The sequence below is a fragment of the Convolutriloba macropyga genome, chromosome 6 (genome assembly GCF_964194025.1).
Source record: "Convolutriloba macropyga chromosome 6, txConMacr16.3, whole genome shotgun sequence".
NCBI lineage: Eukaryota > Metazoa > Xenacoelomorpha > Acoela > Convolutidae > Convolutriloba > Convolutriloba macropyga.
This window is the reverse complement of record NC_134473.1, coordinates 28,690,100-28,705,980: the sequence shown is the minus strand read 5'-3', so window position 1 is coordinate 28,705,980 and position 15,881 is coordinate 28,690,100. Positions and strand designations below refer to the sequence as shown.

Here is a 15,881-nt window from a genome sequence, read left to right as displayed (position 1 = left end):
GGGGTCCCGTCCAGTTTCTTGTATTTCAAAAAATAACATATCTACGTAATTGTTTTGTCACTGACGTTTTGTTGGTTGGAGAATATGCGTTTTTTTAAAGGTTTCTTAAGTGGTCAGTTTTGTGTTTCTTTTTTGCTTCTTTTTTCAACACAATCGCGTAATAACATCCCAAGGGTTTTCAAATGTGGCCCAGGTAAACTTAGTTAATCTCTCAGAATAAATCTTTTATCTGAAATAGTAGAATTAACAATTGAATTAAAAAAAGTACATAATATTCAGATAATAGCTAATGATTTTAATGGTATCAATAATTTCTGTTTTCGCAAATCGTTTGTAATTTTTTGAGTTTTTCTGCATCTTTAGTCCGTTTCTATGGAAAAGTTTCCATCTGCTGTATAGTTAGAAAAAGTAAATTTGTGTAGTCAGGGTTATCTGACTGCATTTTGACTTTGTTACTAGGTGCTTTTTAATTTTGACATTCAGTTTTTGCCGTGAAATTTTTGTTTTTGCTTTTTTTTCTCGTAGTCTCTTTAATGGCAGATCTCGTTGGCGCTGAAATGAGGCATGGCATTATGTAATTCAATTAGTGGTTAGGTTGTGTAGCGATTGTTTTAAACTCAAATATCTATTTTTGTTATATCGTCATTTGGCTGACAATTAAGTAATGAATGTTGATAAGCTCGGGTCGGAACATCATGTGCAAACGCACATTGACGAGCCTCCTTGTTTTTTCACTATTAAAAAAACTGCGAAAGAAACTTTTACGCTGTTTTTCTTTATAAACCCCACTTAGCAAAAATTGAATAATCAGATTTTGGTTTTGAAATGTTGTTCGTAGGATCCACACGACTTCCGTTTTATGGACGTAAAATGTGGAGGCCGAAAATTGAATTGTCGCAATGCGGTGACAGCTATGCGGAGGTATGAGTCCTAAAGTGAACGCATCCATGACACAAAGTTTGATATCAATCTTGTGTCGTATCATTGAATTGTTCAAGCAAGCTGAAATTCATTTGTTGTCGACGTCTTAAAGACAAATGATATAAACAATACCTCAGTCTAGACGATTTGTGCCCTGATTCATTAAATGGTGTCGCCATGATCACAAACACTAGACCGCAATTAGAATCAGCTGAGTTTGGGTTCAACTTTGAGTTGAATGCAGTTTGAGGTTCATTTTGTGCGCAAACAAAACATTATTGTGATCAACAACTTGTATCCAGTTTAGTTAGTTTGTTGGAATCTGGTCACCATTTGTTCACTCTGAAAGCTGAAATGAGACTTTGTTTGTTAAAATGGCATCGTCAAGTTAAGAAACTTGTTATGTTGTTGATGGTGGTATTGGTGTTGCTAGTCAAACACAAGGTATGTGAAACTAAGTGTTTATTTGAAAGGAACTCGAGCCATTTTCCCATTTGTTTCATGCACCAGGTTTGAGATGCGAGTCAATGATCAGACAATGAGAAACGCACAGGTGGCAGGAAGTGCATTTTTTTAACCCGGCAAACTGGCTGGTCACAGTTTAGATAATCTCTAATCATGAACGATCTAAAGCCTGATAATGCCTGAAAATCGTCTGCATGCGTCAGCTCATTAATGAGTACAGAAATGAAAGAGTTTTGTAATTATTATTTGTCAAATGTCTCGGGATATCAAAAAGTTTAGGGATATATGCGGCGACTGAAACAAGTTCACAAAAAACTGCAAATTATACTTAAAATTCTTCTATTTTAATGAATTCATTAAAGTTAACCACGGCGATATAGCCTCAACTTTATATGGTACGGTTTTATATTATGTGAACTTTCTTATAGGTTTCTGAGGGTTTTGAAGGAAGCCCAGACAGAACAGGTTGTTCGACACTGCCTCAAAATGACTTCTCGCTATTCTATCACATTCTCCACCAGGAGCATTGCTTCAACGTGCAATATCACAAGAACAATCATTTAGGGAACTGTTTCCGTTTCCTCGGTTAACAAAATTATGTTTTCATCAGTTTTTGTGAAGAAAGCAATGCGTGTTTGTGCTTTGATAATAATGGCTTTGGAGTTGAAGAATACGCAGGAATGAAGTTCATTATATGTTCAGACTAAGCTCAGAATTATACTCTGAATTTTAACCTAAAATGTCGAGTAGATGCCATATGAGAAATCTGGTCATGCTGAAAAACAATAAAATTTCATAATGATATTCAGGGTTGAATGAATTCCGGGTTGTAAAAGATAACGTGAGATCTGACCAACTATCACATTTCATATATACCAATAAAAAAGTGTTTGGGGAACAGTTCCCAATTTAGACCAGTCATTTCTGCCTAATCTGGTGCAAGAATCGTGCCCAGGATTGTCAATGGGGGAGCAAATAAAAGCAACGACAAATAATTTTATTGAATGTAGCATTTCCAGAAATGATGGGAACTTTCGTCATTGTCCTCCAGAAAAGTCGTGCAATCGGAGGTAGGGATCTTTTGAAACAATATTTCAATTTTTTTAGTGGAGAGTCCAGTATGTATAGTTTTTTTTCCGTCATAAATTAGACTTGACTAAAAAGTAAATTTGACATAAATCTGTTTTAAGTAATGATATGGAGAAATATTTACGACTTCCAAGAACTGATTTATTATTTGGCATCAGCACGGGTGTTATCATAGCAACCACAGCGTATCAATCGTATACTTTAGAAATTTTCGCATTTTGTGGTCATACGTGACGTTTCAATGTCGCATTTATTCACGTTATGTCCTAAACTTGGATTGTGAATAAATGTGAAGGCAAATTTTGGTCAACATTTACAAAATTTCGTGACATATATCGGCATTTAACGTTAATTTGTAGGTAGCAGTGACAAAATTCCATCGCATTCGCAATTTGGCAAAGTTTAAGAAATGTGAATAAATTCGCAGAACAAAATTGTCCTGAGAATTTTCCGTTTCTACTGTCAAAAACTTGAACCAATTTTTTGGGAGCAATTTTGAGTGCTTTAATAATGCTTTAAGTTGAACTGAAAACTTTAAAACTACCAAAACAAAAAATAATACTTTAAGTCAGATGCGTATCATTGTTTACTTCATAATAATAAAAATAGGTTGTTCTGGATTCCCAGCTTGGTGGTCTGTTTTTGCCTTTAAGGTACATCTGCTATTTTTTACACGGTACTTGCTGAATGTAGACATAATTTGTAACCTTGAGTCTAAAGAAGGTTCTTGAAAGCCCAAAAAAGATCAAAACAGGATAATATTGGGTTTAAAAAATGATAATCAGCGACATATAAATTTTTAAAAAATTGAAACATTTAGCTAATGATTGCCCGTTATTTTGAAGACCAGGTAAACGTCAATGGTTCATAAAACGTCGTTATCTTACAATTTGCGTCAACACTTTTGAAAAAAAAATTAATTCAATTTCATCTGATGTTTCTAATGGATTTATAATACAAACCATCTTTTTTTCAAAACGTTGAAAAACATAACAGAGTTGCTTCTATCTCTGTTTAAAATTACCCGTAGTAGATGTACGTAGTTTTCCGACAAATTTTGACTTTCACTTTCTAAATGAACTATAGCGTAGTTTAAACAAATTTAACCTTGGTTTTGATCAACGACCATAAAAAAATTTAATCAATCCTTCAAGCTCCGATGATAACAATTGTTAAACACAACTTTACTGCACAACGCCAATTTTCCACTTTTCTGCGTTGAAAACGAGATTAAACTGAATTCATCCATTTGAATATTTTTTAGCTCCTGCTGATGGCTGAGGACAAAAACTAGTAAAATTAACTGAAGTCCCCACTCATTGGGTGGCACTTAAACAAAGAAGGGCTCCCCTTTCATAAAATGAGTCCGATATCACTTGAGGTTAGTGAGTTCTTGAACAGGACTTTCTTGACCCTCTAATTGGGCATAGCGGCGTAAATGGATGCAACAGTCCGCATCATTTCTGGCCCATAATCGCGAATTTCTTGCAATCAGCATTGTAGCTGAGCCACTCATGGCACTTATTGATACCGCTTGAGTGAGACGATTGAAGGCTACTGATAGGGCTGAGGGCTGGCAACCTCTTTTATCAGATAAAAGGGCTACTCTTTTCAATGTTTTCCGCGTTTTCTCGGATAGTCCGCCGAAAAATTCTAACGCCAATGGTATGATGCCCATATCGCTGCACTTCAAGTAATAATGCGCAATCTTATGTCTTTCGCTAGGGTTAGAGCAAAGCCACATGTCCTCGACGCATCTGAGATAAGACTGACTTGCAGTGGGGACCTAATGGTGACATCTAAAGCTGCGGGTTGTCCTGCTATAAAACTGGGCAAATACAAGTCGCCTGGTCTTGAATTGTTTTCAAGCAGAAGATGTTTTTGCATAACATACAGGGGAAAAATTAGTCAACACGAATAAGCTGTCATGTTTGTGTCTCTTACTCTGTCATGGCGAGAGATAAGATCGCCAGGCCCGTGACATAAAACCGCATGATCTCCAATTATGTCCAAATTAGCTGACTTACAGTATGGACATCTCCTTTCGGAATCGTTGAGTGGAATTCTATACAGTATTTTAGAGCTGCTTGGAATTCGTTAGGTTGAAGGTAAAAGCCATGAGCAGGGATGGGTGCTGCCGTCAACGACGCTCCAGATTGAGGTAGGGAATGAGACAACAGTCTAGCTTTTTGTCTGTTGAAGGTTCGACCTTAAAGAAGGTTGCGTCAAAAATTTTCTGTTGCGTCAAATGAGGAATCCCCAAAGTGCTAAACTCGTCCACTAAATCTGTGAAACTACTTTCGTGAGTTGAGTCCACTCCAGTAATTTGTTCTACTATGTCTGCCAACTGAGATAAGGAACCAACATAAGCAGCTTTGATTTGGTTCAAAGAACGTCGTGTCCCAGCTCCTGTTTTGCTTATTGGCAGGCAAGCCTGGTCCCGTGATTTATTGCTGATTACAGAACCCATTGTATTTTCAAAAGTTGTTCGTTGGAGAAGATCAAATTTTTCAAGTATTTTGTTACTCTCAGAAGATGGAGTGTTGCATCTCAAAGAGAACACCAATTTAGGCGAACCCAGACAGCTACGAAAAATTCCAAGAGCGCAATGAGTGTCCTCTAAATAGCCTAGATTGGCTGATACTTTCTCGAGATTTTTAACCCGTTTTACTAAACAGGATGCAGAAAAAGTGGGTGTTCCGATTGCTGCGCCCAAGATTTCGATTCCTGATTGGCTGTTTCTCTTTATCCTGCTATCAACAGCATAAAACACGTGGTGGACCGCAACTCCTACTTGTCTCTTCTGAGTTCAAGGCCAAACTCGTTACCATGAGTTGATAAAATTTCTAATGGTTCACAGAGCTCCTCTTCCGTTCCCGCTAAAATTCCATCTTCAACTTAACAAGAATTCTGCATAAGATTTGGTAACTTATTGTCGAGTTCTTTGATAATAGGCCAAAGTGCTAAACAGAACAGTGCTTTCTGCACCGCATTTAAATGCCACGCCAAGTTGTATGGATGAAAGAGTACTACTGTAATCATCCGTTTCACTCGGTGGCTCTTCTTCTGCTCGATGCAAGTTCATCAACTCTTTCAGCGTTTTCTTTTTATCACAGGCTACTCCATCCGAAGACAAGATTTTTGCTGCACGCCCAAATTGGATTTGTAGGCAGAGAGATTTTCCACGTCCTGCAAGCGATTCCATTGAGTCATGATTTTTTTCTTGGCTTGTTTCTTTGAGGCTTCTTTGAATCATAGCCCAGCATAGTCGCCATTCTTTAAACGCTCAAATCTTAACATGAGCCGTTCTTGCTGCTGTTTGTGATTCTTCCCTCCTCTGTTGCTAGCCCGCAGAACGCACTTGCTTATTGCAAAGAGTTTTTTTTCCAATTTTCTGGGGAATTTGGTTGAGAAACACAGCCCTAAATGATATATGTTAGCAATTCAGATCAGCTTAGCCGGAACTTGACCGGTATAAAGCGGAGTGTAGGTTTTTTTCCTTGTAAATCGTTTCAAGCTCTGGGTGGGTGTTTAGATCCAACTTCGCTTGGTTTTGAGAGGTGTTCTTTTCGGCAAATTCTTTGCTGTTTGTTAAAATCTATATTGCGGCTTTCTGGGAAAAACCAATAAGGGATTTTAGATATTTTTCTTTTTTCTTATTTTTTTTTCAAATTTTTGTTCTTTTAAATGAAGTGAAGTTATTAACTTTCTCCCAGATTGAATTCAGATAATTTTCTTGTCAACTCGAGACATCAAGCATTGATTTGTAAAGCATAAAATATCAGAGCTTTTTCAAAAAAAATTTCATTGGCTCGTGTTTTTTGCCAACATAAGCAGCTTTGATTTGGTTCAAAGAACGTCGTGTCCCAGCTCCTGTTTTGCTTATTGGCAGGCATGCTTGGTCACTTGATTTTTTGCTGATTACAGAACCCATTGTATTTTCAAAAGTTGTTCGTTGGAGATAATCAAATTTTTCAAGTATTTTGTTACACTCAGAAGATGGAGTGTTGCATCTCAAAGAGAACACCAATTTAGGCGCACCCAGACAGCTACAAAAAATTCCAAGAGCGCACTGAGTGTCCTCTAAATAGCCTAGATTGCCTGATACTTTCTCGAGATTTTTAACCCGTTTTTCTAAACAGGATGCAGAAAAAGTGGGTGTTCCGATTGCTGCGCCCAAGACTTCGATTCCTGATTGGCTGTTTCTGTTTATCCTGCTATCAACAGCTTTAAACACGTGGTGGACCACAACTCCTACTTGTCTCTTCTGAGTTCAAGGCCACACTTGTTACCATGAGTTGATAAAATTTCTAATGGTTCACAGAGCTCCTCTTCCGTTCCTGCTAAAATTCCATCTTCAACTTACCAAGAATTCTGCATAAGATTTGGTAACTTATTGTCGAGTTCTTTGATAATAGGCCAAAGTGCTAAACAGAACAAAAAGGTCCCCAACGGGTCTCCTTATTGGACTCCTGATTGACTTTGAATATGAATTGCATTAAAAAATAGCTTGCTATGCTGAGAATAGCAAAAAGATGCAAAAGGGGCTAAAGCGGGAACGAATTTTCGCGCTGCATCTAACGCACTGCTTCTCGCACTGGAATTGAAAACATTTTATTTTTGAAGGCGATTTGAATTAAGCGAGCTTTTTCGTTCAATAACTTTTGAAAGGTTTGTTTTGTTGCATGTACATTGCTTTCTGCACCGCATTTAAATGCCACGCCAAGTTGTATGGATGAAAGAAGTTCAACAGCCCCAGAACTGGCCTCTTGCGCAATACATTTGGCTATGAGGCGTCGCAAAACTTCTCCCACGGCGATTGGCCGTAAACCACCTTTTGTCTTTTTCAGCGCTGTAAGCGAAGCAGAGCAAAAAGTTGGAGCAACGAAAATGGGGAGCTGCCCTCTGCTAGCCAATTTCTCTGGTTTTGTGATGCTTGAAATAGGTTCCTTTGACTGATCGGGGACTGTGCACTTTACGGCATGTAGAAGGTGCTCAGGGTACATTTTGGATGGACCGGCTGCTGTGAATTTTGAGAAAGATTGCAATTGTGTAAACACAGACGCTTCGTTAAACTGATAAGCATTACTACTGTAATCATCCGTTTCACTCGGTGGCTCTTCTTCTGCTCGATGCAAGTTCATCAACTCTTTCAGCGTTTTCTTTTTATCACAGGCTACTCCATCCGAAGACAAGATTTTTGCTGCACGCCCAAATTGGATTTGTAGGCAGAGAGATTTTCCACGTCCTGCAAGCGATTCCATTGAGTCATGATTTTTTTCTTGGCTTGTTTCTTTGAGGCTTCTTTGAATCATAGCCCAGCATAGTCGCCATTCTTTAAACGCTCAAATCTTAACATGAGCCGTTCTTGCTGCTGTTTGTGATTCTTCCCTCCTCTGTTGCTAGCCCGCAGAACGCACTTGCTTATTGCAAAGAGTTTTTTTTCCAATTTTCTGGGGAATTTGGTTGAGAAACACAGCCCTAAATGATATATGTTAGCAATTCAGATCAGCTTAGCCGGAACTTGACCGGTATAAAGCGGAGTGTAGGTTTTTTTCCTTGTAAATCGTTTCAAGCTCTGGGTGGGTGTTTAGATCCAACTTCGCTTGGTTTTGAGAGGTGTTCTTTTCGGCAAATTCTTTGCTGTTTGTTAAAATCTATATTGCGGCTTTCAGGGAAAAACCAATAAGGGATTTTAGATATTTTTCTTTTCTATTTTTTTTCAAATTTTTGTTCTTGTAAATGAGGTGAAGTTATTAACTTTCTCACAGATTCAATTCAAATAATTTTCTTGTCAATTCGAGACATCAAGCATTGATTTGTAAAGCATAAAATTTCAGAGCTTTTTTCAAAAAAAGTTCATAGGCTCGTGTTTTTTGCCTTTGATATAGTTAAGTTCTAAATCAAACTAAAAACAGGATTTCCCTTGTTTGTTTAAATTGTTTCCCCTTTTGCAACCTTTTTCAAGCAATGAATTCAAATAAGTTTACTTTTTTTATTTGTCCGATACTGATTATTTTCCTAATCAATTGGCCAACGTACTCTCAAGACGAATTTTGGAAACTTAATGAATTCAAGAAAATGAAGAAAGGTTGTATTGTTTTCTGTGGCCTTATTCTTAAGTGACTTATTTTCTTATTTTAAATTGTAAATACGGCAAAACCCTAAAATTGTATTTTATTTCAAAACATTCTACTTTAAATCTCTTTGTAATTACATTTGTGTTTTTATGCAATGTTTTAATTAATGCAGCATACTTTCTTTTTGCCATATTGGTTTAAAGTTTCCCATATTGGTGAAAAATTTGCAGCTATATTTTCAAATCTATGAATCTCCTAATGAACTGTAAAAATTGTAAATTGAGAAACCAACAAAATGTAGATCGGAAATACAAGATTTTTTGATGTTTTTTTTCGAAGTAAGTTAGTATTCGGTTGTTTCTTGACAATTCCGCTCAATTGCAAACAATGTTAAATTCGCACATGCAAAATAATCGTTGACAAACTTAGAAATCGTTATCTACCGTTGTATCCTAGTTTTTATTTCAAGGAATATTGTTGAAAAGATCCTAGAGATATAGTTGCCATTGTGGCGTATCATAATCTAACGAACAGACTTGGCCCCTTTCTACGACATTACAACCAGTTACTGGGATTGAACTGTGATTTATCGCTGATAATGTCAACAACCTGGTTCGATCATAAGACAGTATTGACGGAAGCACGCGCAATTATGTCCAGACAATCGTTTTCCAGATTCCATGTAGTAAGTTTGATTTCCAGTTTCTGCTTAAAATCAAGATTTTAGAAACATTATCTAATTTACAGCCTTTGGTCAGTAATTGTAAAATGTGGAACCCAGCGCAATTCGCATTCGCTCAATTTTTCGCTCTGTTACCACATTTTACAATTACTCTATACCTTTAAAAATCGATCGAATAGTTCAATTTTGAGTAATTTATATTTTTTGCTTTTTTCGCTTGTATGGCCCCATTTTCAAATTAATTTATATGGTTTAAAATTTGATTGAAATAGCTCATTTTTTTATTTCGAGTATTTTATGCTCTTCATTTCACTCTTTTTCACTCTTTTTATTTTTATTTTGCAATTATCTCTATTTTTATTTATTTACTATATTTTAAAAATAGATTGAATAGTTTATTTTTTGAGAAATTTATATTTTTACTTTTTTCACTGGTGTATCCACATTTTAAAAATGATTTATGTGGTTTTTTATTTTTATAAGTGCTAATTTTTTTATTTCGAGTATTTTATGCTCGTGATTTTCACTTTTTCACTCTTTTTATTTTTTATTTCGCAATAATCTCTATTGTTATTTATTTACTATATTTTTAAAATTGATTGAATAGTTCAATTTGAGTAATTTATATTTTTTGCTTTTTTTCGCTGGTATGGCTTCATTTTTAAATTGGATTATATGGTTTTCCATTTTTTATAATTGCTCATTTTTATTTCGAGTATTTCTTGCCCACAATTTTTTTTACTTTTCACTATTTTATTTTTATTTTGCATTTATCTTTATTTTTTTATTTATTCATTATTTTTTAAAATTCGAAAAATTTAAAAATTTTTTTGAGGAAATTTAAAATATCGCAAAATATTGAATTTTAACTAATTTTAAAATATCGGCCAAAAATATAGGATTTTGAATTAATTTAGAAAAATTTCTCAAATTGGGGAACCAACATTTATTTTATTTTTTAAAATGAAAAAAATTATTTTTTTAAAAATTTTCCCAATAAAAATGACGGATATATTTTGTGAAACTTGTAACAGAGAGTTTAAAACTAATAAATCACTTCAAAAACATTACTCAACTAAAATGCATAAAGATAAAGTGGAAAAACATCAAAATCAAGATATGGTGAATAAATTATATGAATATATCAAGACACTACCCAATGATATTACTACTTGTTTTAATAATTCAGTTATACAAATAAAATCAATTCTTAATAAAGATGATGGATATAAAGATAACTTTGAAGATATTCTTAATAACATAATTTCTATTATTCACAATCCAATAAAATATATTTATCCAAAGAAATAGAATATGAAAAAGGAGAAACAAAGTTTATTATAGGACTTACTACTATTCCACAAGTTTATACAGCAGGTATTTATATATCTCATTTGAATGAAATAGAAAAATTTTTAAAAGGCAGAATTAAGAGAATCTGGTTGGATGATTCAAAGAAGAATATCTCGATCATTACATATTTCGTATTATAATTCAACTGGTGGATTATAATTGAATTACCTTTTAAATCACCATATATTATTAATGTTAAGAATACTGATGATGATATGTGTATAATTTGGTGTATATTAGCATATAAGTTTCCAGTAGCAAAGGATAAACAAAGAATATCTAAATATGTAGATAATCTCAATTCAATTATTATTCCATCCTTGGTTTTCCATATAACTATAATAATATAAAAAAATTATATAAATTGAATAATGTAGATTTTAATATATTTGAAATAGATGAAGATAAAAGAATTAAAGGAATAATATTTAAATCTCATAATAATTATAAGGGGTGTAATCTTTTATTATTTAAAAATCACTATGTATTATGTACTAATATATCCACCATTATTAGAAATTCAAATAGAATGTCATATCCATGTTTAAATTGTCTAACAAGCTACTCATCAGAACAAATATTAGAAAATCATAAATTAATATGTGAAGAACATAAAGCAACAAAAATTATCTATTCGCATAATGATTACCATCAATTCGATAAATGGTGTTTCAAAAACAGAGTTCCCTTTACAATGTATTGTGATATTGAAAGTTTTAACACTGAATCAAACACTCAAAAACCATTTTGTTATAATCTTGTAATTAAATGAAGTTATCCCGATCTAATGGAAGAACATGAAGTTACTTATATGGGTAAAGATTGTGGTGAACATTTAGCAAACACTATAATAAAATATGAAGATAAATTTAAAAAACTACTGAAAGAAAACATTATAATGGATGAAGAATCAGTTACTGGAGAACCTACTAATTGTCTCTATTGTAATAAAAAATTAAGTGAAGACATAGTAAGAGATAATGACCACTTTAATGGCAAATTTAGAGGATATGCTCATAATATATGTAATTTAAATTCTAAGAAACCTAATTTTGTTCCACTATACTTTTATAATGGATCTCAAAATGACATACATCTTTTCATTAAAGAATTAGCTATAACAAAGTTGAAGATGAAAGCGTTAGCTAAAACAGAAGAAGAGTTCTTTTCTTTAGATATAGGATGTATTAGAATATTAGATGCATTTAGATTTTTTATACCACTAAGTTTAGATGTAGTAGCAAAAACATTAGGTGGAAACCAAAGAAAAGGAGTTTACCCTTATGATTGGGTTGATGAAAAATGGGACGATAAAACGAAAACAACTGAGTTTCCTCCACTAGAAACATTCTATTCCAAACTAAAACAAGAGGGAATATCAGATGAAGATTATATTAAAGCAAAAGAAGTATTTAACAATAATTGTAAAACTTTTGCAGATTATACGATTATGTATCTAAAACAAGATGTAAAATTACTGTCAGATGTATTTGACAAATTTAGAGATAAATGTATAAATGAATATAAAATAGATCCATTCTATAGATATTCATCACCAGGTTTATCATGGATATGTGGTTCAAAGTTTACAGAACAAAGAATAAAACATTACCAAAAAGATACATATGATATATTACTCATGATTGAAAAAGGAATAAGAGGAGGTATTGCTACAATACTTGGTGATAGATATGTTAAATCATGGAATAGATATACACAACCAGAACATCACGAAATAAATAAATTATGCACATTATTACACAACTCAGTCTATAGCTCATTAACTAAAGAAAATGAAGCATATCAAGCACAAGATTATCTATTATATTATGATTTTAACTCATTATATCCATCATGTATGGTTGAAGATCTACCTATAGGTGAATTTATTAAATGTAATGACCTACTATACGAAATAACTAAAGATGAGGACTTTGGTATAATATATGAATTAAATATTAAATATAACAATGACCTAAAACAGAAAACAGAAGTCTTCCCTTATTTTCCAGAAAATTCAATACCATATACTGAAGAATTTACTAATTATCAAGAAGTAAACAAACCCAATAAATACAAACCATTAGAGAAATTAATGTTTACATTACACAATAAAAATAACTATGTTATAGAAGGAAGAATGCTTGATTGGTATTTAAACAATGGTGTTAAGTTAGAAGATAAAACAATTCTCAATAAAATCAAATACGAGAAAAGTAAATGGTTAAAACCATATATAGAGTATAATGTAAAGAAAAGAGATGAAGCAAAAGCTAATAATGATAAATTTGGTGAAATGTTTTATAAATTAATGAGTAACTCATTCTATGGTAAAACTTTAGAAAATGTAAGAAATAGACAAGATGTAGAAATTGTAAATAAATTAGGTAGATACAAACAACTAGCAGGTAAACCAACATATAAATCAACATCAATATTTAGTAAAAATCTCGCAGCAGTACACAATTATAGAAGTGTTGTTAAACAAGATAAATTTAATTATATAGGATTTGTAATATTAGAGCTTAGTAAACTTAAGATTTATGAATTTGTTTATAATTTATTGAAACCAATATATAATAATAATTTCAGCTTATGTTACAAGGACACAGATAGCTTGCTTACATATACATCTAAAAGATGACCCAAACAAAATGAAAGAATACATAGGAAGTAAATTAGGACAAATGAAAGATGAGTTAAAAAACGAATACATAACAGAAGCTATATTTTTAGCACCAAAAGTATACTATTTTGAAACAACAAAAGAACAAACTCTTAAAGCAAAAGGTGTAACTAAATCTTCTCAAAAACATCAACTAAACAGAGATGATTATTATAATGCATTGTTTAACAATGAAAGCAAATATGTTGAACAATTTAGACTAAGATCTATTAAACATGATATAAATATTGTAAATGAGAAAAAGCTTGCATTATCACCATTTGATGATAAAAGAATTGTTGATGGTGTAAAAACTAAACCATATGGTTTAAATACCTAATAATATAATAATTTATAAATCTATATGTAAAACTATATGTAAAACTATATGCAAATATAATATAAATATAAATAAATATAAACATAAACATAAATCTAAACACAAATTAAAACTAATTAGATAAGAGTGAAACCATTACTACTTTTTATAGGTAAATATTTAAAATATAAAATGATTGGTACAATGTGACTAGTAAATAAACTTCTACTACTACTACAACCACTCTAGATCTAGAGCATGAAAAGAACAAAATCTAATCATTAACAAATTCTAGAACTATCCCTTAAGGATGATAGAAAGTTAATTCCTTCTACAATTACACTATATAATGATCTGTGAATGGACTTAGTCCTTTTCACTCTTTTATTATAGTTCATGTAATACATGTAATTTCATGTAATACATCCGCTGGTTTAGTAGTTAATATATTATATATCATCATCTCAGCCATTATTTTTACCATGGGGTCAGGGCTATTGTTTAAACCCAAAGCAGATTCTTCTAGCGTTTCAGCTTTAGCTAAAACATTTTTATTGTATTCTATAAAGTCTATTACTTTCTTAGGTTTATCCACATACTTGGAATAGAATGGAATAAATAATTTATTATGATTTGGGTTTTTTACATGATTAATGAATTCACCCATACTATAACATTGTTTTCTACAAGCTAAACATCTTTTTAATCCATTTGGAAATTCCATTTTATTTATTTTATAATATACCTTTTCAATACTATAAAAATGATTAGTACCGAATGCGATAAATGTAAAAATAAAGCTTGGTGTTGGAGTTGTGATGAATGCCAAAGTAAACCTTTATCATGTTTTGTATGTGATGAAATTATAACATACAGAGAAAGACATAATCATATGAGTAAGCATTATAATGATCCAGATCAATATCTAACATATCATAAGTGTAAAGTAAATAAGCATATCTCTCACTATAGATTCAAACATTACACTTGTAGGATATGCTTATATCTCAATAGATATAGATTTGGTCACACTAAAGAAAGATTTAAAGAACATGCAAAGAAATATAATATCCATGAAGCTGGTTCCCAGATCAGCGAAGCTGGTTCCCAGATCAGCGAAGCTGGTTCCCAAATCAAAGTTTAGTCCTATTTAAAATGTTACTTGCGTTCCCGTTATTTATTGTATTGGTTTTTATTATTGTAATTGTTTATTGGAATTATGATAAATATTCTGATTTAAGGAAGAGATTCAAAGGATATAGGAATATTGTACCAGAACCATTTGAAACTAAAAAACATAACTTTATTATTTATGGTCCGTCTAATTCTGGTAAAACAACTTTCATAAAAGATTATTGTGGTTTGTATGAGACAGTTAATGTATTCTGTATTGATTTTAGTGAGTGGAAAGGATATAATGTATATGGTGTTGATGATTTAAAATTATTAGATAATTTAGATAGTTTTGCTAATAGTCTTATTATATTTGATGATATGGGAGAAAACATTAGATTACCAGCTATAGACTCATTGTATTCTAAAGGTAGACATCACAATATTAATATAATATGTGTAGGTCATACTGTAACAGATTTAAATACAAAAGCAAGAGATAATACCCCAGCTATATATATTACTTTAATTAGTTCACAACAATTCTTTGAAAGAGTACAAGAGAAGTTTAAAATTGATTCTAATCTATATAGATTTAAACATTATAACTATGGTGTAATAATTTATAATACTATTAGTGACTATTATATTGTATTAGATAAAGATAAAAATGTTGTATATGATTCTAGGATAGGTGATCTTGATATTGAGAAGTATGTTGATTATACAGAGTTTAAGGAAAAGGAATATAATATACTAAGTAGTTATTTAACAGATAGAATGATAGAACCAACACATATTAAACCAAAAGAGTTAATGTTCTATTTTGAAGAATATTTAGAGTTTAAGGGAATACATAAATCAATTAATTTATATAAAATATATACAAATATAAAAAATGTACTTAGTGAGATACATAGTGGCTATTATGCTATTGCTGGTATGGTTACTATGGTAGGATTTGGTTATTCTTACTTTCAAAAACATGGTGGTAATAATAATGATAATAATTTTAATGGTATAGATATAATGAATATAGATAAAGCAAAAATTAAATTAAAAAATGGTAAGAATATGACAATGGGTTATGGTTTGATTGATAAAAGCAATTATGATCTCAATCATCCATTTAATATAGTATGTATGTTAGCTAGTTATCTTGTAAGTATTTATGCAACTCATAATCATATTAAT

At 32.0% G+C, this 15,881-nt stretch overlaps 1 protein-coding gene across 1 annotated transcript in view; it reads left to right on the top strand.

Annotated features, from left to right (window-relative positions):
* The first annotated feature begins 1,136 nt into the window (after positions 1–1,136).
* The window catches only part of LOC142340914 (chondroitin sulfate N-acetylgalactosaminyltransferase 1-like), a 53,417-nt gene continuing 38,672 nt past the window's right edge, over positions 1,137–15,881 (top strand). The window contains exons 1-4 of the mRNA XM_075391692.1: positions 1,137–1,365; positions 1,815–1,950; positions 2,300–2,456; positions 9,048–9,240. Of these exons, the coding sequence (XP_075247807.1) occupies positions 1,276–1,365; positions 1,815–1,950; positions 2,300–2,456; positions 9,048–9,240 (576 nt within the window). The 5' untranslated portion in view covers positions 1,137–1,275. The remainder of the gene's footprint in view (positions 1,366–1,814; positions 1,951–2,299; positions 2,457–9,047; positions 9,241–15,881) is intronic.